Here is a 23,792-nt window from a genome sequence, read left to right on the forward strand (position 1 = left end):
CCCTCAGGGCACTTTGGCCATGAACGCCAAGGAGGAGACTGAGGATAGCCCTAAGAACACACCTGGTTTAAGGCGAGTCCTGCAAAAACAAAAAGGAAGTATCTTCCAGTTGAATCTGGTCAGATAGCACCCTCTAACGCGCGCGCGCGCGCACGCGCACACACACACACACACACACACACACACACACACACACACACACTTAGTCCATCACAGAAGAAATTGGGTTGAAATTTTTCATTTTAAACATTTGTGCTGCTTTTGGATAGACACAGTTTACCAGCTACCCCCCTTTTCCGAAAGCAGGATTCAAATATGTTTTATTGGTGAGATTCCACCAATTCTGAATTTGTGCATGTTGCCATGGTAAAAAAGGAAATTAAATTGTGAGACAGTGGTGCTATAAATAAAATACCTTTCTCCTGAGGTTCGCTCATTGTGTAACAAGCCTGGTTGTTTCAGTAGTGCATGCAGCAAATCAAGTCTTCCATAACCTATGTCCTTCAAGCCAGTGTAAAATGATAAGGACAGGAAAGAGGATGGCCAAATTCTACACACTAAAGGGCAAGAATTGATACCTTGTAATTCTCTTCTATGCCATCTAGAACAACGCTGCTTAGAACACGCTTGTGCATAATGAGCTCGGTATTGCAAGTCCCAAGGCCCCAGGCTGGTAATCAGAACAGGAGGAAGGTGTTGTGCTTTCTTTGCCGACTCCTGGTGACAATTTCTGTGCGTAACTGTTAATGGTCTGGCTCTCATCTCTGCCACCTGGATCACAGAGTCCATGTAACTTCTCTCTCGAAGTTTGCAGGTACGTTGTAAAGACAAATTGGACGGCGCTTGCAGGGCGCAACCTCCATGACTTAGCGGCAGAGTGCAGCGGGCGAAGCTAATCACTTGGTATTTTGGGGGTTGGAGTCCATCCTATCAGGCTCTCAAAAGGGAACATGTAAGGAGGGAGGAGGGTCCCACTGGGATAGTGGCGCATGCTGCCAGGGCTGCTGTGGGAGCCATTCTGGCAAGACCTAAATGGCTCCAGTCCCTTCTAAAAATCAGAGTTGATTTCTCTTCTCAGCGGCAGGTGTAAAGATAATGTGAACCTCCTAAGGTTTTCCAGATGGTGTTAGACTCAAACTGCTTTATGTTCTCACTTAGGTATTGGAACCTCACAATCAAACCTGTACCTTCAAATAGAAAAGTAACAGGGAGGCTTCAAAATAGCGCCTCAGCTCGTGGGGAGCTGGCACGTCCTGCAGGAACTGTCAGTCTGGCGGGCTCTGGGGGGGCTGGCCGTGTCATCTGATGAGAACTCTATCCTTTTTAAAAAAAACGTCACCCACCGGGCTGTGACATTGGAATTGCGAGATGTGTGTTTTTGTAATCTTTGCAATTTTATTGCAGAAAGATCAACGTAGGGAAGACGAGGCAGCATTACAGGATGGCTTCACCTTGACAGCACTACCCCAGCTGTCAAGCAGTGCGTAGGGTTTCTTTTTAATCCAGAGGCCTTTTTTATATTAGGATTTTTATTATCCTTACATACATATAATATTCAAATTTATCACGCCCATGCTAGGTAGGAGCCACTGAATACCCATACAGCATTCATATATCCAGTTGCAAATCTGGACGCTCCGTGGAGTCACCATGCTTCTTTGGGACAGACAGGAAAGGCAGTGACTACGGACGGTCTTCAACCCAGAGACACTGTACTGAACCACGTCCTGCTCTTTCCTGAGGGAACTTCTGCCGCTGGACAGTGTTAAGTTTCTATGCTAAGATACTTGCAGTATGAGACTTCTGGGTCCACTGTGGTCAGATCGGATGGGTCTTCTGTGCAGCACAGAAGTCCCACTGAGCACATCCTCCTCAGGTGGAGAAGTTTCATGAACCTGACAGATGCGACCTGCCAGACCAGGGGCCTAAGGGAGGCAAACACTTCAGAGAGGGCATGCCCCAAGTCCTGCAGTTGAGTCCACGTAAATTCATGATTGGTCTAACCTAGATGTCAATGGTGAGGTTCTAGTTTGTTGAACACAACTTTCAGACACTGGAAACCTGGTCATGATTTTCTACCAGCTAAATATTCAAGACTACTGTCAGTGCACTTGCAACGGATGTTTTCTAGACTATATAATATAAATCTATTTTAGTTTATAAAAAGCACTGATAGAAGCCAGGCATAGTGAGGCATGCTTGTAATCCTAGTACTTAGAAGGCTGAGACAGGAGGATCACAGTGGCCAGCCTCAGCTACTTAGTGAGGCCCTCTGCAACTTAGTGAGACTTTGTTTCAAAATAAAGGCTAAACAATAAGGCTGGGGGTGTACCTGGGAGGTAGAATGTCCCCAGGTTCCATCCCCAGTACCCCAAAAAACAAACAACAAAAAACACTGATATTCTTGGGCATGGTGGTGCATGCTTATTATCCCAGTACTTGGGAGACTGAGACAGGAGGATTATAGGTTCGAGGACAGCCTCAGCTACTTAGTGAGGCCCTCTGCCACTTAGTGAGACCCTGTTTCAAACTAAAGAATAAAAAATAGGGCTGGGAGTTTATCTCAGATGTAGAATGCCCCTGAGTTCAATCCCTAGTAACACACACACACACAATAATAATAATAATAATAATAATAATAATAATAATAATAATAATATAAAAAGCACTGAGTATAATTCCAAGAACTGGCATTTATATACTTCTATCACGCCCAGCCCAATTTTTCAGAAAATGAGAAAAGATGATAACGGCCAGCAGCATGGCACAGTGGACAGAATAATAGAGAGCTCTAAACAAAGACAGAAGTGCTGTTTACCTAGCTGGTGGCTTTGGGCATCTTCTTATACCTCACTCAGGTTTTTTCTTTTCTAACATGAATAGTGACTAAGCAACAGATGGGATTTAAAGTAGCAGTGATTACAACTTTGGGGAGTAAACGAAATAAGGTATCACTGCAAGTGACCAATAGAAAGCCTGCATGTAGGAGATGCTCTATGCATCTCAGCTTCAGCAAGACAAGGGAAAAAGAAAGGCTCCTCGTGCATTTGCTTTTATTACCATCTCTATGTGTATGAATTTCTTTCAATACCATAAATGAGTTAGGAATCACTTTTCTCCCAAATAATAAGCTGATAAAGAAAAGTGCCTTCAGGTAAAATCACCTCGATATGCATATGTTTAACATATTCATAGATCTCGGGAGCACAAGCAAGAAAACTAACCGTCAGCCCTCATTCGTTCTTTAATACATTGTTTTTTTTTTCTTTCTGCAACCAAACTGCAAGTGCATCAAGACAACATAATAAACAGCCTCAGGTTTCAAGCCATTAGTGTACAATTTCAGACAATTTTCACTGAGGGCAGGATTCATAGGCGTCTCCCTAGGGGGAGAGAACACTGAGTCCAAAAAAAGAATGAAAAGCCACATTAGTCACTTCCCAAAAAGCTGGAAGCACCACACATGTGACTTCTCTGTAGATTTTAAAGCTACACGGGGCACTCTCTATCCTCTGCCCTACTCTCCATACGTGTGCGCAAGATCTTTGGATTGTGGCCCCGTAGACGGTCTGGTGCATTTTGCCCTTTTCTTGGCAGGGAAGATTTTGTTTTTTACCTTGTATTTTGGCTTCTTGACTGACTTCAAGGTCCTGGCAGCCACCTTCTTTATTATTAGAGGATATTTTAGGTGCCGCAGGTAATTTTCTTGAGTGTGATTTAGCGGCTCCCTTGGTCTGAGCTGACTTTTCAACAAAGAAAGGCAGTCCAGAAAAAGACAGTCGCGCTGGATCCCTGTGAGGTGCAGACTCTGGCCTGAGTTCTGGAATTCTCTCTCTTTGGTGACATATTCTTTGATACAGTCCCGTTTCTCAGGGCAACTTAGAAGCTATTTTGCAAACACCTGCTCAATTTCCACTTAAGATAAAGCCTGAAACTTATCCCCATAGCTTTGTAAATGTTAAAAAGGAACAAAAATCTGGCAGTGTCTCTGCTACTTTCTGGCAAGTCCAGTTAAGATAGCTGTTTTCCCAATTCTGCACACTGTGGGTTTAATTAGCTAAGCCTAGAGATTTAATCCCCCTTTTTGACAGTAATAGTTTTTGTGGTAATGGGGTTCCTGGAAGCCCTTCTACCTCGGGGCTACACTTCCAGACCTAATTTTCATATATATTTTTATTTGGAAACAGGCTCTCTTAAGCCAGCGCAGCTGGCTTCAAACCTGTGCGATCTTCCTGTCTCTGCCTCCCAAGCGCAGGGATTACAAGCGTGCGCAATCATGCCCGGCGACAGTAATAATTATTAGCTAGGGGCAATTTTGTACACCTCCCCCAGGACATTTGGAAATGTCTGGAGACATGCTTGGTTGTCACACTGGAGGGAGAAGGGGTGGAACTATTGGTATACGGTGAGTAGAGACTGGAGATGCTAAAGAACCTTCTGGGCACAGGATCCCTCCCCCAACACACACACACACACACACACACACACACACACACCACCACCAAAGAGTAAGCTGGGTGTGGTGGCCCATGCTTGTAATCCCAGTACTTGGGAGGCTGAGACAGGAGGATCCGATCACAGATTCAAAGCAATTTAGTGAGGTCATTTAAAATTAAAGAATAAAAAATAGCTTGGAGGCAGAATGAGCCTGGGGTTCAGTCCCCAGTACTGCAAAACAAAAAACACAGCAAAGAGTTACACAGCTCAAGGTTTTAGCAGCATGTTGAGAAGACCTGCTTTGGAAGAGGTTTCTGATACCCAGGTGTTCCCCAGACCAGTACTGGAGCACAAATGGCCACGTGATTTGTGTGTGAAGGGGGGATTGCAAAATAAAAATGCAGGGCTCCTTGCTTAAAAAATGTATTAGCCAGGTGGGACCCGGTGTTGCTGCAAAAGTCTCATGTTCATGACGCTGAATCAGTATGGGGGGATGACCAGGCATTGATAGTAGAGCTCTCCCAGTGAGTCCAGGGTGCGGCCACGTGGACATTCCCCCTGCGCAGCATGTGATGCCCCTTTCTTTCTATAGACATTAGCGTGCATCCATGTATGGCTGTGGTAGGGCTTCTCTTTGTGTCTGGACACAGGCTTCGATGAGGAGATGCTGAGTGGGTGAGCTGAATAAGGCACTGTAATGCTAGTCCTAGTCACCATCGGTCACAAAGCCTTATTTATGCATGCAGCATTTGGGCTCCCATGGGCTTCAATGAAATCTCATGATTTCATTGCTATTTATTCAATCCCATGGCTGCAGGGTGTAAATGAAGACCTAGGCTCAGTGAGGGTAAGGAATAGGCCGGAGTCAAGAGGTAGGGCAGGGCTTCCAGCCAGCTCTGCTGATCCCGGGCCAGGCTGTTTTCCATATGCTTTGGGAACTTGCTCACCTCCTTCCAGTTTATCAGTGTAGCATGTGTGCCTATTGGTGGCATGTGGCAGGAAAGCTGGTGGCACAGAGAGTGAACTTACCAGGTGTGGTGGAGCAAGCTTGTAATCCCAGTACTTAGGAGGCTAAAACAGGAGGATTATAGGTTAAAGACCAGCCTTGGCAATTTAGTGAGACTCTCAGCAACCTAGAAAGACCCTAATTCAAAACAAAAGTAAATAAATAAATAAAATGGGCTGAGGGTATAGCTCAGAAGTAGAATGCCCCTAGTTTAAATCCTTAGTAACACACACACACACACACACACACACACACACACACAGAGAGAGAGAGAGAGAGAGAGAGAGAGAGAGAGAGAGAGAGAGTCCAAATACTCATTTACTTAAATATGAATTAAGGGGTGTATTCATTTCGAGTCACCCCTCCATGCCATTTTGGCATGGAGCTGTATTTCTATTTCCTGTATTTCTATCTTTTCCTCTTTTTCTTTTTTTCTGTTTTTTTTTTTTTTTTTTTGTTGTTGTTGTTGTTGTTTTTGTAGTTGTTTCTTTGGGGAGTTTTTGGGAAATTATTCCCAGGGGTCTAACAAAGATCCCTGGGGACAGTTTCCCAATCCGTCTATTTTCTGTATTTCTATCTTTCTAATAAACTTCTTTAAATCTTCAAAAAAATATGAATTAAGGAAAAAATCCATTAGCACATTAAGCCCATGGTTTATACTACGGCTGCAGAAAAGGTTAGATCCAAATTCTAAATGGGAGTCAATTGAAAAAAAGTCAAACAATAGGAGTGTTGTAATTTATTTAAATATATTAGAAAAAAAAAGCAGTTAGCTCATTACGCCCATGGTTTATACTACTGATGCAGAAAAGGTTAGATTCAAATCTTAAAAGCGAGCTGAATTAAGGGAAAAAAATCAAGCAAATAATAGAAGAGGCACTGTAGAGACGGGACAAAGATTGCAAATTATTTAATGTTTTAAGAGCTTTGTGATGATAGAAAAAGCACTAAAATGATTGTGAAACTAGGCATATATTCCTCCATCTTTTTCCAAGCTGAATCTTCATATTACTGGGCTCTGATGGAGACAGAATACTAGACTATGGACACCAAGAGACCGTGTATCATTGAAGGAAAAGAAAAATATGTAAATTGAAATCTACAAATCCCCCATTTGGGGCTTAGTTTATTTCCTTTCTATATATTTATGAAATTCTAAGATGAATTCCAAAATTATCTGGAAAAAGTGCTTAGGGATTTTATCACAATAACCAGTCCCTTCTCGGTCCAGGATACGTTCAAAATGCATCTTTCACATTCAGATAATAGAACCACTGTCTGCATCCACTGAATGCAGCGAAGGTCAGATACGCATTGACACATGAAGATCGTGTCCAGTGAGGAGAGCAGGCTTCAGAGGAACAGAATCGGATCTTTAGACGAGGAAGAAAAGGAGAAGGAAGCATTTCTTTATCTTTTTTTTTTTTCGGTACTGGAGACGGAACCCAGGGGCATTCTACCTCCAAGCTCCACCCCCAGCCCTATTTTTCATACTTTATTTTGAAATAGGGACTCACTGAGTTCCAAAGGGCCTCACTAAGTAGTAGCTGAGGCTGTCCTCAAACCGCGATCCTCCCATCTCAGCCTCCCAAATGCTGGAATTACAAGCATGCACCACCACACCTGGCTGGAGAAGAAAGCATTTTTGAAGGGACTGAGCACCAGGTGATTGAGCACTGGATCATGGGACTGGATTAATTTCCTTTAGTTTATCTACCATTTCACTTTATTTATTTATTTATTTATTTATTTATTTATTTATTTATTTTTGGTATGATGAACCCAGATTGTGAACTCAAGGAACAATAAGGAAATGTGTAAAGCACACTAATAATAGTATTTTATAGCTTATAAATTCTATTATTATTATTTTTTTGCGGGTCTGGGGATGGAACCCGGAGGCATTCGACCTCCGAGCTACACCCCCTACCCCATTTTTTATTCTTGATTTTGAAAAAGGGTATCACTAAGTAGTTGAGGCTGTCTGTGAACTTCGATCCTCCGATCTCAGCCTCCCAAATGCTAGGATTACAAGCATGCGCCACCACGCCCAGCTCAAATTCTATTATTATTAGCATACAAAATAACATTTTGCGTGGCACGTAAAATATGCCAATATTGCGGCATCAGACTCTATTTTCTTGATGTCACAAACATGTATGTATGAGAGGCTGGTTTTGTGACCACTGCAGGAGAGGGAAGGTGGCCAAAGTTATGGGTATGCAGGGGCCTCGTAAAGCACGAAGCCCTGTGCACAGGGAGGAAATCTCGAGCTGGCACCTGGAGAGCTGAGGAGTAGGACAGGTTCTGAGCAGCGGGCCTCTTGTGCAGCGGGGGCTGGGGAGCCTGGACACAGGGTGCCATGATGGAGTGTCACATTCCAGTGGGTTCCACGGCCACTGGAGAAAAGTGCTGTTTACGTGAAATCTGCCTCGGCTTCCCTGAGTTTCAGGATGCAGACTTTTGTGAAAAGATCACAGCAGCAGCGGCTTGGGGCAAGGCTTTCTTGTTCTCCCTCCTATTGTTTTTGCAGAATCTTATCTTACTTAATTCTCTGGCTGTGCTTTTTCAACAGCACATTTTACTTGCTGATTGTCAAAGGCTGTAAATCCCCTGAGCTGGAAGTATTTTTGACAGGAATTTCATAAGTGGGGCCCCTTTTTCCCTGCTGGTATTCTTTAAGAAAGCTTTCAGTGGTGTGTAGAATATATACATTTATTTGCATACATGAAGCGTGAGGAGGACACCCACCTGCAGACAGTATTTATTTCTGAGAAGGGGACCTGTAGCTTCCTGGGGATGAAAAGAGACTTTCCTTTTACTATTTAAGAAAAAGTTTACATATATGCTACTTATACTCAAAATACATTAAAATGTGTAAAATTAAATATTTTACATATAGAATGTATATCCAATATAGACTTGGATATTTCCCTTTAGACCCTGAATGTGTGTATATATTTTGTGTGTGTGTGTGTGTGTGTGTGTGTGTGTGTGTATGTGTGTGTGTTGAGTCAAAGGCATATATAGAAAGGCAGAAAAGGAGCAAGGAGGCTCAGATTTGAATTTCCTTCATAGGAGACTTAAATCGTTGTCACGACATTGGCACACTGGGATGTAACTGAGAACGCAGAATACTCACCTGTGAGAGACTGTCACCCACGGAGGTGTCCTTACCCCACTGCAGAAAGCCAATGTCACTGCGGGCCAGGACGCCATGTAATGTTTCCTGAGATGTTCCTGTGTCACAGCCATTGAAGACATGTGGACTTGCTCTTCCAGTTAAAATCATGTTCAGAACTGCCTGGATGGCATATTTTACAGATATTTACATTTTAGGTAGCAATGAAACGAGGACTTAATTTAAAAAAAATCATAAAATGACTCTTTTACTGAAAAGAATTAAATCTTGCAATACATAATTCTAAAAAAAGTCTTAAATATTGGGCAGTCAAAACAATAGTTTATTGGGTTTTTTTCCCCCCCTTGGACTTTACCCTAGAACTCCACCTCTCATCCTATTATCTCTCCTGCCTTTCCATTTCTTTTAGACACTGGTTTGCATTGTTGTGATTTAGGAATCATGAGGCTAGTATGTTTTTATAGGACTTTTATTCCTATAAGGGATTCCTAAAAGGGATTTAGGGTGAGTCTTATCAAGATATTATCTAATATTTGTAGGATCTCAGGGATGCAGGTCTCTCAGAAGTAGAGAGGACTGTAATGGAAATTGGAAGGTAGATCCTGATAACTCAGGGTAGCATCTGCTCTGACTTTCAAAGATAACTTGGTTACTCTTTGCTGAGCAGCTGAACACTTATTTAGACAATGAACTTAATTCGAATTCTGCAATAGGAAGGCAGAGTCTTCCCACCCACCTGCCTGCACAGGAAGCCTCCAGCGTGTGGTCGTAAGAGCTGAGTGGTGGTGACGTCCAGATCCTCCCGAAGCCTGCAGAATGGGAGAAGTCAACAGCAGCCATGAGACCAGGCACCAGGCAGAGCAGCAGTCAAGTGGTCTCACTAGTCACTGCCCTGCACATTCCGACACTGGGGCTGCAGAGGTGATGGGGAGCCATAGATGCAGTTACAGAAGTGTGATAAATGGTGAGGGAGAGGGGAAGATACAGATATCTCTTGCTCTGGAATCCTTGTGTGCTCTGGGAGGATGCTGGGCTCGTTAGGGAAACTGTGCTGTGTGCCAGGGACGCCGAGCTCAGGCTGGTAGACATGACCACGCCAGAGACTGATGGCCCAAGGCAGGGATGAACAGACTGTTCAAATGGAAAGCACCTGAATGACTGTTGAGCCCATTTTTTGGATGAGGTAGGGCAAGGGACAGGCGTTGGGTTCCTACCCTTGACTGTATACGGTCCAGGTGGAATGTGATTGCTGCTGGCACCCGGGGAGGTGCTAAGCAATGATATGGGAGCTGTTTATGAGTTCTTGAACAAATCTACTCACAGGACTGGAGTTTACCCAGCTCATCTTGTAATGAGACTTAAAGACTTGGGTCAAGATGAGTATGTGCCTTGGTATCTGGTAGTACCTGTTATTGTTATACTCAAAGTCCAGAACCCCAGGGTGACAGAGACCACCACCACACACAATAATGCAAACAACAAGAAGGGGTTAATAGGGGAACTAGCTCGAGCTAGGGCCCAAGTCCCTCCAATGCAGTGGAGTCTTGACAAGGACCCCGAGTCTTTGTTCCAAGGCAGTTTTATACATTTCAGTCACTTGGGCTGTGATTTACAAAGGAGTTATCTTTAGACCAAAAGGAATTTTTACTGCTGTTATCACAAGCAACGACAGGATACTTGGTGCCTCCCATTTGGTTCGTGCCTCCTGGGGTTGGTTGGGAGTTTTTCATCCTGACCCAGGTGCCAAAACTGGCACTTAACTGTTAGTTGTATTCCTGAGACACTGGAACTTAGGCCTAGCATGCCTGCTGTATGGATGAAGCCTGTCATGGCCCCACTTCGGTCCTACATTATAACACAGGGCAGTGTTTCCTGAAGGATGGCATGACTTTAGGTGGTATAGATATGAGCATTTAAAAATTTAATGGTGATGTGTTTAATAAATTTTATCTTTTGCTTATTAATGTTTAAGAAAATATTAATGGGGAAAATATTACTGTTTAACAGGATATGGGACACTGTTCTAAAGTCTAAAAATATTGGCTTAAAAATTTATAGCTTCTTGCTTGCTTTGGCAGAAGACTGCCTTTCTGGAAGAAACTGAAGACAGTGACCTTGATGCCCCTTCACTATCTAAGCTATTTCCTTCTGTTTTACTACACCTTTGCTTGTTTTGCTTAAGTGTGGAAGATGTCCCAAGGAGGAGCTGAAGACAGCAACCTCTGTGCACCTGCACAACCGCCAGATAGCAACTTATCCTCTAAAGCATTCCTAAAACTGTATTCTATGCTTTAGCCAGAGACAATTAATGATTAGATGACTCAGACTTAATTCTGTAGACCTGTAATAAAATGAAGAGCTGATTTTGTTTGGGGAGTTTGGTTCTCTTGCCCTCTCTCCTCTCCCCTCTTTGAGACCAGGAATAGTCTCAAGAGCGTTTATTTTATTACGTCATCCCATACCCTGTGGTCCAGAGCCTGGCATAAGAATAGGTTGATGTATGTATGTATGTATGTATGTATGTATATATGTATGTATGTATGTATGTATGTATATACTGGGATTGAATTCAGAAGCACTACATCACTGATCTGCACCCCCAGCCTTTTTTATTTTTTATTTTGAGACAGGGTCTCACTAAGTTGCTCAGGCTGACTTCAAAGCTGTGATGCCCCTGTCTCAGCCTCCCAAGTCACTGGGATTACAAGTGTGCACCATCACACCTGACTCGGCTTGATATTTAAATGTGTATTGATTTAAAGAAAATTGTCCAGTAATTAATATTAGACTATAAAAATGTGACAGTAGTCCATAAAAGACAAGTTTTAAGAACACTGCTTCAATGCTTACAATTCTTTTTTTTTTTTTTTTGGTGGTACTGGGGGTGGAAACCAGAAGCTTTCTACCTCTGGGATATACTCCCAGACCTTTTTTTAAAAATATATTTTATTTGGAAACAGGGTCTCACTAAGTTGCTGAAAGCCTCACTAAGTAGCTGAGGCTGGCTTCGAACCTGTGCGATCCTCCTGTCTCATCCTCCCAAGCGCGGGGATTACAAGCATGTGCCACCACGCCCAGCATCAGTGCTTACAATTCTTTTCCCCTGGGAGCCTTTGCCTCCTTCTCTGATTCTCAAAGGCTTGCTTTCTTCTTTTTCTTTTTTTTTTTTCTTTCAGGGTTTCCCAAAAGTTTACATCTTCCACAGTGCCAAGAACCTGGCACTTGCCTTCTTGGCTTTGCACATCACAGAGATGAAATAAATGTCTGAGGATCCATTTTATCTTGGATCTAAATAATCAAATGTATTTACTTGACTAATGGCATCTCCTTGCCCATTCACGTGGCTGAGCCACCACAGAAAAGGACCTGTAAATGGATGAGTGTCCACTGGAGAAGTGGCACCAACATGAGGATGTGAATATTTTCCATCCCAAGAGCACAACGCTCTTGTGACCTCAAGCCGGTAGGAAATACGCGCTGGCGTGTGTAGCACTTACCTCTTGATTGTTCTGGAGAAAATCAGGCTGTAAAGGAACAGGATGACTCCATGACTCCCTTCCCCTTTGAACTGTTTGGGAAAGAAAAGAAAAGCATTCTTTTTGTCTAAGAACAGTGCAGATATGTGTACCGTGCGTGTGAATTCAAAGATACACAGCCCAGTAGAAGTCCTCGGGCCCCGCTGCTGAGCGGCTGAGAGGATGTGGCCCTCTGTCTCCGCACTTCCACTCTGCTCCCCTCTCGTGGCCCCCTTTTTCCTGCTGTAAGCTGCTCATGGATCCTTCCATCTCCATCTTTGGTCTTTGGCTTCTTTTCTATTCCCTGCACTTTTACCAGGTGATTCTCTTCAAATCACTCCTGACCTGAGCCGCGGCGTCTTTCCTGGCCCCGGCCCTCGAGTGCTCTGGGCTTGCCTGCCGTGCCCAGCCCCTCCTCCGTGCCCCGCTAAACACAGGGGAGCCCAGGGGCCCTGTAGAAATAGCTTTGGAGTGACGCAGGTCTCTCCGTTCAAAACCAGCGCTACTACTTCCTACCTGTCAACTTCTTTGAGCTCCATTCTTGTTTAGTTCTAGCTGCAATAAAAGGTTTAAAAAAGTAACCTTTCTTGGGTTTGTCTTAAAAGTAACATGAAATAAGCCGGGTGTGGTGATGCACGCTTGTAATCCCGGCATTCGGGAGGCTGAGACAGGAGGATCATGATTCGTGGCCAGTCTCAGCTACTTAGTGAGGCCCTAAGCAACTCAGTGAGACCTTGTTTCAAAATAAAGAATAATTAAAAAAAAATAGTGTTGAAGGTGTCGCTCGGAGGTAGAATGCTCCTGGGTTCCATCCCCAGTACAGCAAAAAAAAAAAAAAAAAAAAGTTACATAAAATACTGAATGTATGGTACCTGCTTCTGTTCTTGGAACATTCTAGAACTCATAGCAATATTAGTATCTGTCCCCCTTTAAGGCATTCTCTGTCTCTGTCCTTGGCCAGGTTATTCTTCTGTTTAGAATTTCCTGAGGGTATTTTGCCATCTCTAGGATCACATCCAGCCTGCCTCAACACCCTTAGCTGGCTCTCTCTTGGCTTTATTTCAGTATTCTACCTGCTGTGAAACAACTACCAGGCTTGGTTTGTATATCCCCGGGTTGAAACCTCCCCTTTAATGAATTAATTTATTTATTGTGGTACTGGGGATGAAACACAGGGACCTTCTTCCTCCGGGCTATACTCCCCGACCTATTTTATATTTTATTTGGAAACAGGGTCTTACTAAGTAGCTGAGGCTGGCTTCAAACCTGCGCGATCCTCTTGTCTCAGCCTCCCAAGTACTAGGATTACAAGTGTGAGCCACCATGCCTGGCAAAACCTCCCCTTTAAAGGCATGACATCAGGAAGGCTTCTGTTAAAGGCATGTACTGTTGTTGTTTTCCACTTGGTGGATTAATTGTCCACTTTGCTGCCTACCACCTGGCAGCAGGCAGGACCCTCAGGCAGGAGAATAAATTTTAGTACCACAGCAGCCAGACAGGAGTTCAAATGACTGCACTGCAAGGGTGGGAGAGAAACGGGCAGAGTGGGGCCTGAGGCAAGCTGGAAAGCACTTGTGTATTACTTTTCTATTGCTGCTGTAACAAAGTACCGCAGACTTGCTGGCTTAAAACAACAAGAATTTATTATCCAGCTCTGGATGTCAGAAGTCCAACCCCGGTCTCAATAGATAATACTGAGGTGACAGCAAGCCTGTATGCTTCTTTGGGAGACTCTAGGGGAGGGAGATTCGTTTCTTGGCCTTTTCCAAGCTTCAGGAAGCCGTGGCCACCCTTTGGTCCATAGCCCCGTGTCACTCAACCTTTTCTCCCTCCTCACATTCTCTCTAGTTCTTCTGTCTCCCTCTTTTTCTTGTAGGGAACCCTGTGATGATTAGGCCCATCTGTACAATCTAGAATAATCCCCACATCGAGGCCCTTGATCACATCTGCAAAGTCCCTCTTGTCACCTAGGTAACAGGCAAGGGTTTCTGGGATCAGGATGAACATTATTCAGCCTGTCATATTTACCTAACTTGGCAGAGGGGAGGCAGCTACCTCCTTCCTGTGAGCCCAGACACACAAGGATAGAGGTTCATTGTGGCCGGACTTTCTAGAAACAAGTTTTTGCCATTCATGGATTCAAATGTCAAAAAACACAATCTTGTGTGGGCCGATGCCAAAGATCATACCTAATAGGTGTATTTGTTTTCTAGGACTGTGGTAACGAAGCGGGGGCGGGGGTGAGGCTGGAGGCAAACATTTTAACCCAGACCATGGCTGGAGTGTGGCTGGGAACCCATGCCCAAGCTTTCTGTCTCTGTAGCCTTCAAAGGGAACGGAACAGTGGGTTTCATGGACCACATCCCTCTCTCCGTGGACTCTAATGTTATATAGGGTCAATGTTTTTCCTATAATTGTCCTCTTCTAACCAGGTGTGGTGGCGCATGCTTATAATCCCAATACTATGCTGGGCGTGGTGGCGCACGCTTGTAATCCCCACGCTTGGGAGGCAGAGACAGGAGGATCGCGCAGGTTCGAAGCTAGTTGCGTTGGTTTAAGAGACTCTGTTTCCAAAAATATATATATAAATAGGTCTAGGAGTATAGCCCGGAGGTAGAAGGGTTTCCAGGAACCCCAGGACCACACACACACACAAAAAAAAATCCCAATACTTGGGAGACTGAGACGAGAGGATCGCAGGTTCAAAGACAGCCTCAGGTACTTAGTGAGGCCCTCTGCAACTTAGTGAGACCCTGTTTCAAAGTGAAGAATAAAAATTAGGGCTGGGAGTGTAGCTCAGAGGCAGAATGCCCCTGCGTTCCATCCCCAATACTGAAAAAAAAATTATGTCTTTTTTTCACATTGTAGGCTTCTGGTTCTTCAGAAAATCAGCTTTCATCTCTCTCTCTCTGCAAATGAGTCTTTATAAAGCATCTTCCACTTCCTGCCATTGCTATCTGCTACTTGGTCCCCTCCCAGCCTGGGGTGGGGCGGGGAGGGATTGATGCAGTGGTGGACATTGTGTGGAAGGTCCTGTTAGGAGAGGTGAACTGGAGCCACCTTTTAAAGGCCAGAAGCCATTTACTGGAAGTCAGTGTGATGGTCCTTTTGGCAGCTTGGACGAGGGCCTTGCTTAGTTTACCATTTTTGTTTTTTACCCATTAGATGAGGAAAGGATACTTTCACATTTTTGCTCCCCACAAAAGAAATCCTGGTATATGTCCTCTAAAGTATCATTCTACGGGGTTGATTAGGCAGGAAAGTGAGGCGTTTGTGAGCGGGTCTCCATGTCATCTGGCCTCTGTCTAGGTTGTAGGGGAGGAGAGGCAGGCTTTTCTTCCTCTTGTTCTGCCCTTTCTTAGCCCTCAAAATGACCTGGTTTTCTTAACAAGCGTCATTAGAAACGTTGCTTTGTGAAGGAAAGAAGATCCCCACAAGATCAATTCAACAGGAAGGCATTATCTCAACCCTTAAACACTTACACATTGTAAGTGATCACAGATGAATTTCTCAGTGGCTCCTTTCTCGGAAAATTCAAACAGCTGGAGCTATACATCAGGGACAGAAGATAAAAATGAAAAGGAAGATGAAAGGGACCTCTAAGAGATGTCAACTCATGTTATTTCCTCAGGTTTTTTTTTTTTTTTTTTCTGTTTGTTTCATTCCATAATCACAGTGCTGAAACCAACATTCCGTCTTTTCGCGGCATGTAAAACATCCACGGGAAGATCAGTGGCCACCTGCTTCGGCGTTACATTCCTTAGTTTTGAGTCAATATGATAATATCATGAGAAGTGAAATAACCCCCCAAGGGGGTGGAATTTAGCTATCTTTAAGAGAGTGGACCTAGAGATGGAGGCATAATGATTTCAGATGGGGGATATTCTTGATCATGGTCAATTCTAGGAGAACCTCACATTGGGACCTTTTGTTTTGGCAGCTTGTCACTGATAGCCTTGGCACTGCTCTTTGGAAGGTGCCTCTGGCCACCCTAGGCAATTTCAGGAGCAGTGATGGGGTGCTCTGGTGCTTTATCTGGAAGGACAGGAGGAGTGTACTTACTGATAGGTCGGATCCCTCCCTTCCCCCACGGGACCCTGCAGTGGGGACAGAAGGCAGAACCTTGGAAGCCAGAAGTAGAGACATCGCGAGACTCCAGGTGTCACGAGGCTCCAAATATCATGAGACAGACTCCAGGCATTGCGAGACTCCAGATGTCAAGAGAGAATCGGCATTCTCACACTGCTAGCCCCTCCAATCCCCCCGCCGCTTTAAATATGGGGATACTTCCACTCCCTCGTTTGACTCTGTTGGCTCATCAGTCCCTTCCCCCACTGTCGGGCAGACCTGCCTGAAGGTGCAGGTTGATTAAAGCAGCTTTTGATAATTAGGCTGGTGTTTACCTTCTTTGCAACTCCAATCAATTTCAACATTACACTTACCCGCTCAGTGAAACCATCACCAGAGTAGTCAGGAGTCGGGGCCACGTAAGTTTCCTCTGTGACGAGGCAGACCGTGGCCTTCTGAGCTGCACCTGCAGCCCACAGGATGCCAGCCAGCGCCGCCGCCAGGGTTCGCTCCTGCTGCAGCCGGCTCAGCTCATACAAGCTGCATCCAGAGGCAGATAGGATTACGGTCACCCCGCTGCTTGCAGGGGACCTCCATTCTTAGGTCCCTATCTGATCACAGGGGCATCTATTTGGTTCCTTCATCAACCTGCAACTTGTGACTGTCGCTGGAGGCCCAGTCTCCTCTGCTGTGACGGCACCTGCGGTCCTCATCCCAGGACCTGTTCTCTCTTAGCAATCTCACCCGAGTGAGTGCCAACTCCATCCTGCCCTGATCTCTGGCCGGGTCATCTGAACTCTACCCCATCAAACACAAGCCCTTTCAAAGCTCAACCCCAAATCCCTTATTTCTAAGATGTCCATTTTGCAAACCCTCTTTGCAGATGGGTTCGTCCTCTGACATATTCTTCATATTCTTTCTACCTTCATGCCTCTTCTCATGCCCTGTGCCACTGACGTGGGCACCTGTCCTTTCCACCTGAACATGCCCTCCAAATCACAGGAGGTCTACTCTCCATGGCCCTTACCAATCTGTAGCCACATTACCTGATACTCACAGGACCAGCACCACACACACGGCACCACCTTCAGTCCCCACCACCACCCTGTACTGTACACACAGTCATTGCCCCCGTCCTAGAGGTGAAAAAGTAAGAGCGGTTAAGTAACCGGCTCCTGGTCACTCATCTTTAAAGTCAGAGCAGCGACTTGAAGCGCTCTGAGCTGCTCAAGCCTTGCCAGGGGATGGGAGCTGATCCTTAATCAGTCCATCTTCACCCTGCTCGCTTGCTAAATATTTAACACTGACAGCAGTGGTCATTATAAGGAAACACATGATAGTGGTTATTAACAAGTTTGGCGATCATTTGTCTAATCCTATAACTCTGTGGCAAGACAGAAATTCATAAAAAAAGAAGCAGAAAACTCCAGAATTCCAGAGCAAGGTACAAGGAGACAAAATGCTGTGACTGTAACTAGAGAAGGGGGTGCAGGATCTTGTGAGTTGCCTGGGCTTCATGGACCAGGTCTCTGTCAGCAGTGACTCATTCACACCTACTTACTACCTGCCACAGGCCAGGTGCGGTGCTGAGAGCTTTGGATCTATGTGGCAAGGGCATGACTGAGTTCTGCTTGGATTTCCTGGGATTATTATTATTATTTTTCTTTTTTTTTTGCGGTACTGGGAATAGAACCCAGGGGCATTCTACCTCCGAGCTACACCCCCAGCCCTATTTTTTATTCTTTACTTTGAAACAGGGTCTCACTGAGTTGCAAAGAGCCTCACTAAGTAGCTGAGGCTGTCCACGAACCTGGATCCTCCTGTCTCAGCCTCCCAAATGCTAAGATTACAAGCGTGCGCCACCGTGCCTGGCTCCTGGGATCCCTTTTACTCATTTGGCAGATATATCCACCACATGCTTTGGGGGCTACTGCTAGTATCTCTCACTTTTCAATTTTCTCCAAAAGGTCAGAGCTACCTTGTCTGGAGGTGACTAGGGGTGATGCTTCTCCGCTGGGGAGCCTCTCACCAGTGCTTGCCGGGGTGGAAGTGCAGGAGCCCGTCTTTCTTCTCTGAAGGTGGGGAAGGCCGTGCAGGAAGTTATACCCTGGGGTTCTTCGCCTGGCCTCGGGCTCACTGCACTGGGAGCCACAATCCCCAGCTGCCTCTCTTTCCCTACGCCACTTCTCTCCCCGTGGCACAGGTTTCTCCTCAGGGCACTGCTTCAAGAACTCACAGGCATAAGGAATTCCCAGTGTGGGCTGTGCTTCTATGAAACCTGCCAAATCCTGACCTTAGAATATATTATACATTTAGTTCCTGTTTCGAGTGATAACTTATCTTGCCCGAGGGCAGATATATGCCTTTTACTGATTTATATCTCCTCTGATATGTAGGTTCTTTACAGATAGGAGGTTGTTAACTTCTAAGAATAAAGTCAATTTGAATAAGTCCGAGTTGATTTTTAAAAATAGAGCAACCAGGCAAGTTTGATCCTGTGATCCCGGGACTTGGAAGGGTGAGACAGGAGGACTGCAGGTTTTGAGGCAGGTTTCAGAAACTTAGTGAGACCCTGTTTCAAAATAAAAAAGTCTGGGGGTGTAGCTCAGAGGTAGAATGTCCCTGGGTTAAATCCCCAGTACCAAAAGCAAATTAAAAAAAAAAAAGAAAGAAAGAAAAGAAAAAGAAACTAGCAACTACCAAACATTGTCTCTTGTTTGCTAGTGAACTAGGAGGATGAATCCCTCATTTTTCAGTTTTTTTCATCAGCCCCAACCCCTGCCAGAATTGTTAGGTTCGAGCTTTTCATCAAATATGGACAAGCCCACCTGAGACCTGGTGCTCAATTTTATCTGACAGGTGGTCTGCAGTAGAGCATGACACCATGACACCTGTCAACCTTGTTCTGTAGCTGAACGCCCCTGGTGGCTCCGGGAGAGCCCTGCCTGGTGCTGCAGCTCCCAGAGACAGAGCCCTTGCTTCCTAGGAGGCTGACTGACTTCCCAGAGCAGCCCGCAGGCATTGGTGTGACTGTGGAACACATGAAAGGTCTGGCACAATGGGTCACTCTTTAAAACGCTTCTCACAGTCCTCTTACCTGTGAAAGCTCCTGTCATCTTCCTTCCCGGTGAACAGCAAATATTGGACAATGGATCCTTGTACAGCCATCTGAATGCTCTGGGTACCTCCCTGGAACAGAGAAGGTCAACATTGAGGTGTGAGGGCTAGGAGCTGGGCTTTGCAATTGCAGCAGAAGCACTGGCATCACCATCACAAAAACATGTTCTTCTTGGTAGCATTTCCCCCCCTGGTACCCTTCCTCTCTGGGTTAATGAAGGGAGGTTGTACTCTCCTCGGCCTCTCGCCCCCGTGGGATGTAGGTAGGTACCATGGCCCTGCTAGAATGTGCAATGACTATCCTCATTGTGGAGCCCCTTTACCAAGAGTATCGACATCCTGTTCCTCTGCCTCTTGCCCTGTATTCATGACTCTGGACTGGCTTCAGGGGTCTATGTCCTTCTCCATCTTACTATCTCTATACCCCTGCTTCAACTCAGACTTTTAGATTTGTAGGAGGTAAGAAACTAGTTGTTTAGCCCGTGCAATTTGGGTGTGACTGGTAGTTGAGGACATGAATTATTGAGATTTCAAAGAAGCCAGAAAGAAATTTCTGGATTCCCTTCTGCTTTACGAATCTTCAGTCATACTTAGAACTTGGAAAGAAGAGACAGGAAAACTAGAATTCAAAAGAGGATGGGAAAAACAGGAGTTGGGGACTGTCTTATAACCCAGACATTGTTTTAAACAGGCTTTTATCAATTAAGGTTAAATTTAAAACTATACATATTTCTACATATGATTATAATGTAGCATGTATTCATATGGATGTGGAGGGGAAGGAAACACAGGGAGGAAGACTGGGTTAGGAATTTAAAAAGATTCCCAGCTGTCAGACATGGCGATGCACATCTGTAATCCCAGTACTTGGGAGGCTGAGACTGGAGGATCCCAGTTTCGAAGCCAGCCTCAGCAACTTAGACCCTCAGCAACTTAGCGACACCCTGTTTCAAAATAAAAACTAAAAAAGGGCAGAGGATGTAGCTCAGAGGTAGAATGCCCCTGGGTTCAATTCCCAGTACCAAAAAAGAAAACATACAAACAAAAGGCCCCTCCCAAGTGCCTTTTACCTTTTCCACTTCCAGAGCGAAAGCCAGGTCAGAAAAAGGGTCACGGAACTTGAAATAAGCCCTTTTCCAGTCATAGCTGAAGACATGGAGGGTGTTCCCAAAGAGACTCTGGCGCAGCTTCTGAAAAGAGAGGCGATGATTCAACCCAAGGCCATTCTTCCCAGACGCTCCTCCCTTGGTAAAATCATAGAGGTGGCTCCGTCTGGTTCCCGTCTACACTCAAGATTTTCGCAACACTCAGCCCTCAGTTTAATTGTATAAAACCGTGGGCAGCACACTCACCTCGGGCTCACTCAGCACGACTTCATCCTGTAGACCCAGCATGTCTGATTTCTGTGCCTGGCGTCTCCCCTCCACGGGTGCTACCTTGCAGTCAGTCACATGCGACCACTTTATTTCTATGCCTCGCCCTGTTGACTCTGGAGCCCCTGCCCCTCCTACCCGTGGCTTTTTATCTCTCAAGCCAGAAACTAAGGATCAGAGAGGACCCCATGTTTCCAGCTCAGGTGCAGTAATAATTTCAGGGATATTAAATGAGCATTCTTGGCCCACAATATTTGAAGTTTTCTTGGCTACTCTATAGCACATTAAGATCTGCGAGGGTCTTTAGAACTTTCCAGCAAAATGGGAACAAGTCTATAGAAACCAAACTCATGAAGAAAAAGAGGGGGGAGTGGGGTGAATTCATGGAACGGAATCCATTCGTAGTCACATACTTACTAATCATTTATCTTGTGCTAGACACTGCATGAAATAGAAATAGGTTCAAAGTCTAACACATTGTACAGGATGAAACACAGAAAGTTTCAAAGACCCATAGAAGTACCATGAGAAAGAGGGAAGAGAGAACTTCATAGTGAATTACTCAGGAAGGCTTCATGAAAGAGGTGGCATTTTATCTCGGCTGGTAAATGGCTTCTAGCATGTGTTGAACAATTTCTATGCACCAGATATTGAAATAAGCACTTTATACTCACTACATTGGTTTAATTCTCTGAAACAAGTATGGTTACTATCCTCCGAAGGCAAGAGGTTATTTACCCCCCAGTCACCCAGGTAGTAGAGACAGCTGGGGTCGCGGGAATTCTCCTACACTTTCCCCCACTCTGATCCTACACATGACATGTTTAGGTTTCTATCATTTGTGTAAACCAGTTGCTACTTAATATTTTTTTCATTAGATTGGGCCATTTTTGCAGCCCTGAAAGCCCCCACATTCTAGCAGCTGTGCACACAGCACCCATCACCTGCAACAGTGTGTGCGTGGGTGGGGGGGGGAAGATGAGCTGACAGCCACATTAGCGTCCAGGGCATCCCGGGGCAGGATGAGTACAGAGCAGTGTGTGTGTGTGTGTGTGTGTGTGTGTGTGTGTGTGTGTGTGTGTTGGTCTGTCTGTCTATCTGGAAGCCAAGGGGATTCCAAGAGAGTGGACACTGAAAATTGAAAGTACCTCCAGCTCTATCTATCCCAGAGGACTCCTTGGGCATTTGAAGTCAGTGGCACAATGTCAACAAATGCAGCCCCAAACCCAACTGCACCAGAGCTCCGATAACCTTTCCTGCTGTGCACATAGCACCCCCCCCCTCATCCTCTACTGGCTTCTCAAGAGGGGAGACACAGGAGAAGTATGCATCTGGAATGTTCTTCTCCATGCCAGCCCAGCATCTGACTTCATGGCTGGAGTTGATTTCCTGGCTGTATCTGTTCCCACTCTCAAACGAAAAGGTTATCTCTCCAAAGACACGAGGCAGGCGCATGTTAGGGGCCCAGAAGTGCACTTAAAAACTATCTGGGTATGCCATGACCTTGAGGTGCAGCAGGACCACACTTCCACCTTGGGGCTCAGAAGCCCTGGCTCTGCTCCTCAGTTGACCACAGGAACTTGGAAAAATGGCTGATCCTTTCTTATTTGCTAATAAGGCATGGGGAAAGCCTTCTCAGTCCACGTCACAGCTCCTGTTGAAGGAGGAATGTGGAAAAGGGCTTTGGACACGGTAAGTGCTGAGAAAGTGTGCGCGTGCCATTGCCTTCAGTGAAAACACAGCCTGTTTGCACGGGAACATCTTGTGCTGTAGGGAAGAAAGTCCCAACACAGATGGGAAACACCAGATATTGGCAGGAATAAGGGAGGAAAAGCCACGTATACATGGGAAAGATGAAGACTGTTGAAACTAAGAAGGCTTAGAACCACATCCAACTTAAAAACTTCTGTAAGCCGAGCCAGACTCCTGTTTCTATAGCCATCTTGGACTCAGTTTCCACTCCTGCTGCACCGCTGCAGGCTTAGGAACAGGAGGCCGTGGGATGGTCCCACTAGGAGCCCGGCCAGTGTGACCAAATGGGCATCTCACCTGCAGGACATCGACTGTCACACCAAACATCGCTCATCATCTGGTTAACCTGACGCATATTTAGCGTTGCCTGGAGACTAGACAGGAATGGGAAACATTACTAAAAAATGACCGCAACGATCATCATCGATATTATCATTATTACTATTACTATTATTATTATTATTAGGTCCGCTATTGAGGAATAAATCCAGAGACATTCTACCTCTGAGATATACCTCCAGCTCTGTTTTATTTTTTGTTTTAAAATACGTTCTCTCTAGGTTGCTGAGAGTCTTACTACATGGCTGAGGCTGTCCTCGAACCTGTGATCCTCCTGTCTCAGCCTCCCAAGTGCTGGGATTACAGGCATGCACCACCACACCGGGCTGATTAACACGAATAAACAAGCACGGTGTCCGGTTTTCCCCTTTTCACCTGGCTGGTTTTCTAGGATGCAGAACAACTTTCTTTACCCTGCACTGCTTTCCACGCCATTATTAATGATGATCATGATAGCTAGCATGAGCCGAGCGTCGCGGCGCACGCTTGTAATCCCCGCACTTGGGAGACTGAGACAGGAGGATCACGCAGGTTTGAAGCCAGCCTCAGCTGGTTTAAGAGATCCTGTTTTCAAATAAAATATAAAATAGGTCTGAGAGTGTAGCCTGGAGGTAGAATAATAAAAAAAAAATAAAAATAATAGCTGTCATGACAGTCATTTGCACACATATACACACATTCAAAAGACAGATCCTGGATCTCTTCACAAGATGTTGAATTTTTTTGTTGTGTTTTGAAACAGGTTCTCACTAAGTTGCTGATTGATCCTCTTGTTTCAGCCTCCCAAGTATTGGGATTACAGTTTTGGGCCACCATGACTGGCTAAGATATTTAATCATCCCACCTCTGCTGCCTTGCCCTGGGCTTGGAGTTTCCCTGTGACCACTTCCCTTCTATTCTTCCTCCCTCTACCTTAGCTTGGGGTAGACTCATCCTCACTGAAGCCCTGCCCCTAACCCTCTAGATCATCACAGAATCTGAGGTCGAGTTTAGAATTACTAAATCCTCAGAAATGTATGTCCTGGACCATTTACTTGTGTGCT

The 23,792-nt window shown here is 45.2% G+C and overlaps 1 protein-coding gene across 1 annotated transcript in view; it reads right to left on the reverse strand.

The window, feature by feature from the left end:
• The window catches only part of MINDY4B (MINDY family member 4B), a gene marked incomplete at both ends in the record, with an annotated part of 51,815 nt that overhangs the window by 18,651 nt on the left and 9,372 nt on the right, over positions 1 to 23,792 (reverse strand). The window contains 7 exons of the mRNA XM_080696586.1: positions 8,586 to 8,747; positions 9,322 to 9,394; positions 12,083 to 12,153; positions 15,583 to 15,648; positions 16,543 to 16,708; positions 19,266 to 19,357; positions 20,356 to 20,475. Coding sequence (XP_080552712.1) covers positions 8,586 to 8,747; positions 9,322 to 9,394; positions 12,083 to 12,153; positions 15,583 to 15,648; positions 16,543 to 16,708; positions 19,266 to 19,357; positions 20,356 to 20,475 — 750 coding nt within the window. The remainder of the gene's footprint in view (positions 1 to 8,585; positions 8,748 to 9,321; positions 9,395 to 12,082; positions 12,154 to 15,582; positions 15,649 to 16,542; positions 16,709 to 19,265; positions 19,358 to 20,355; positions 20,476 to 23,792) is intronic.

Source organism: Muscardinus avellanarius (genome assembly GCF_963383645.1).
Source record: "Muscardinus avellanarius genome assembly, chromosome: 5".
Taxonomy (NCBI): domain Eukaryota; kingdom Metazoa; phylum Chordata; class Mammalia; order Rodentia; family Gliridae; genus Muscardinus; species Muscardinus avellanarius.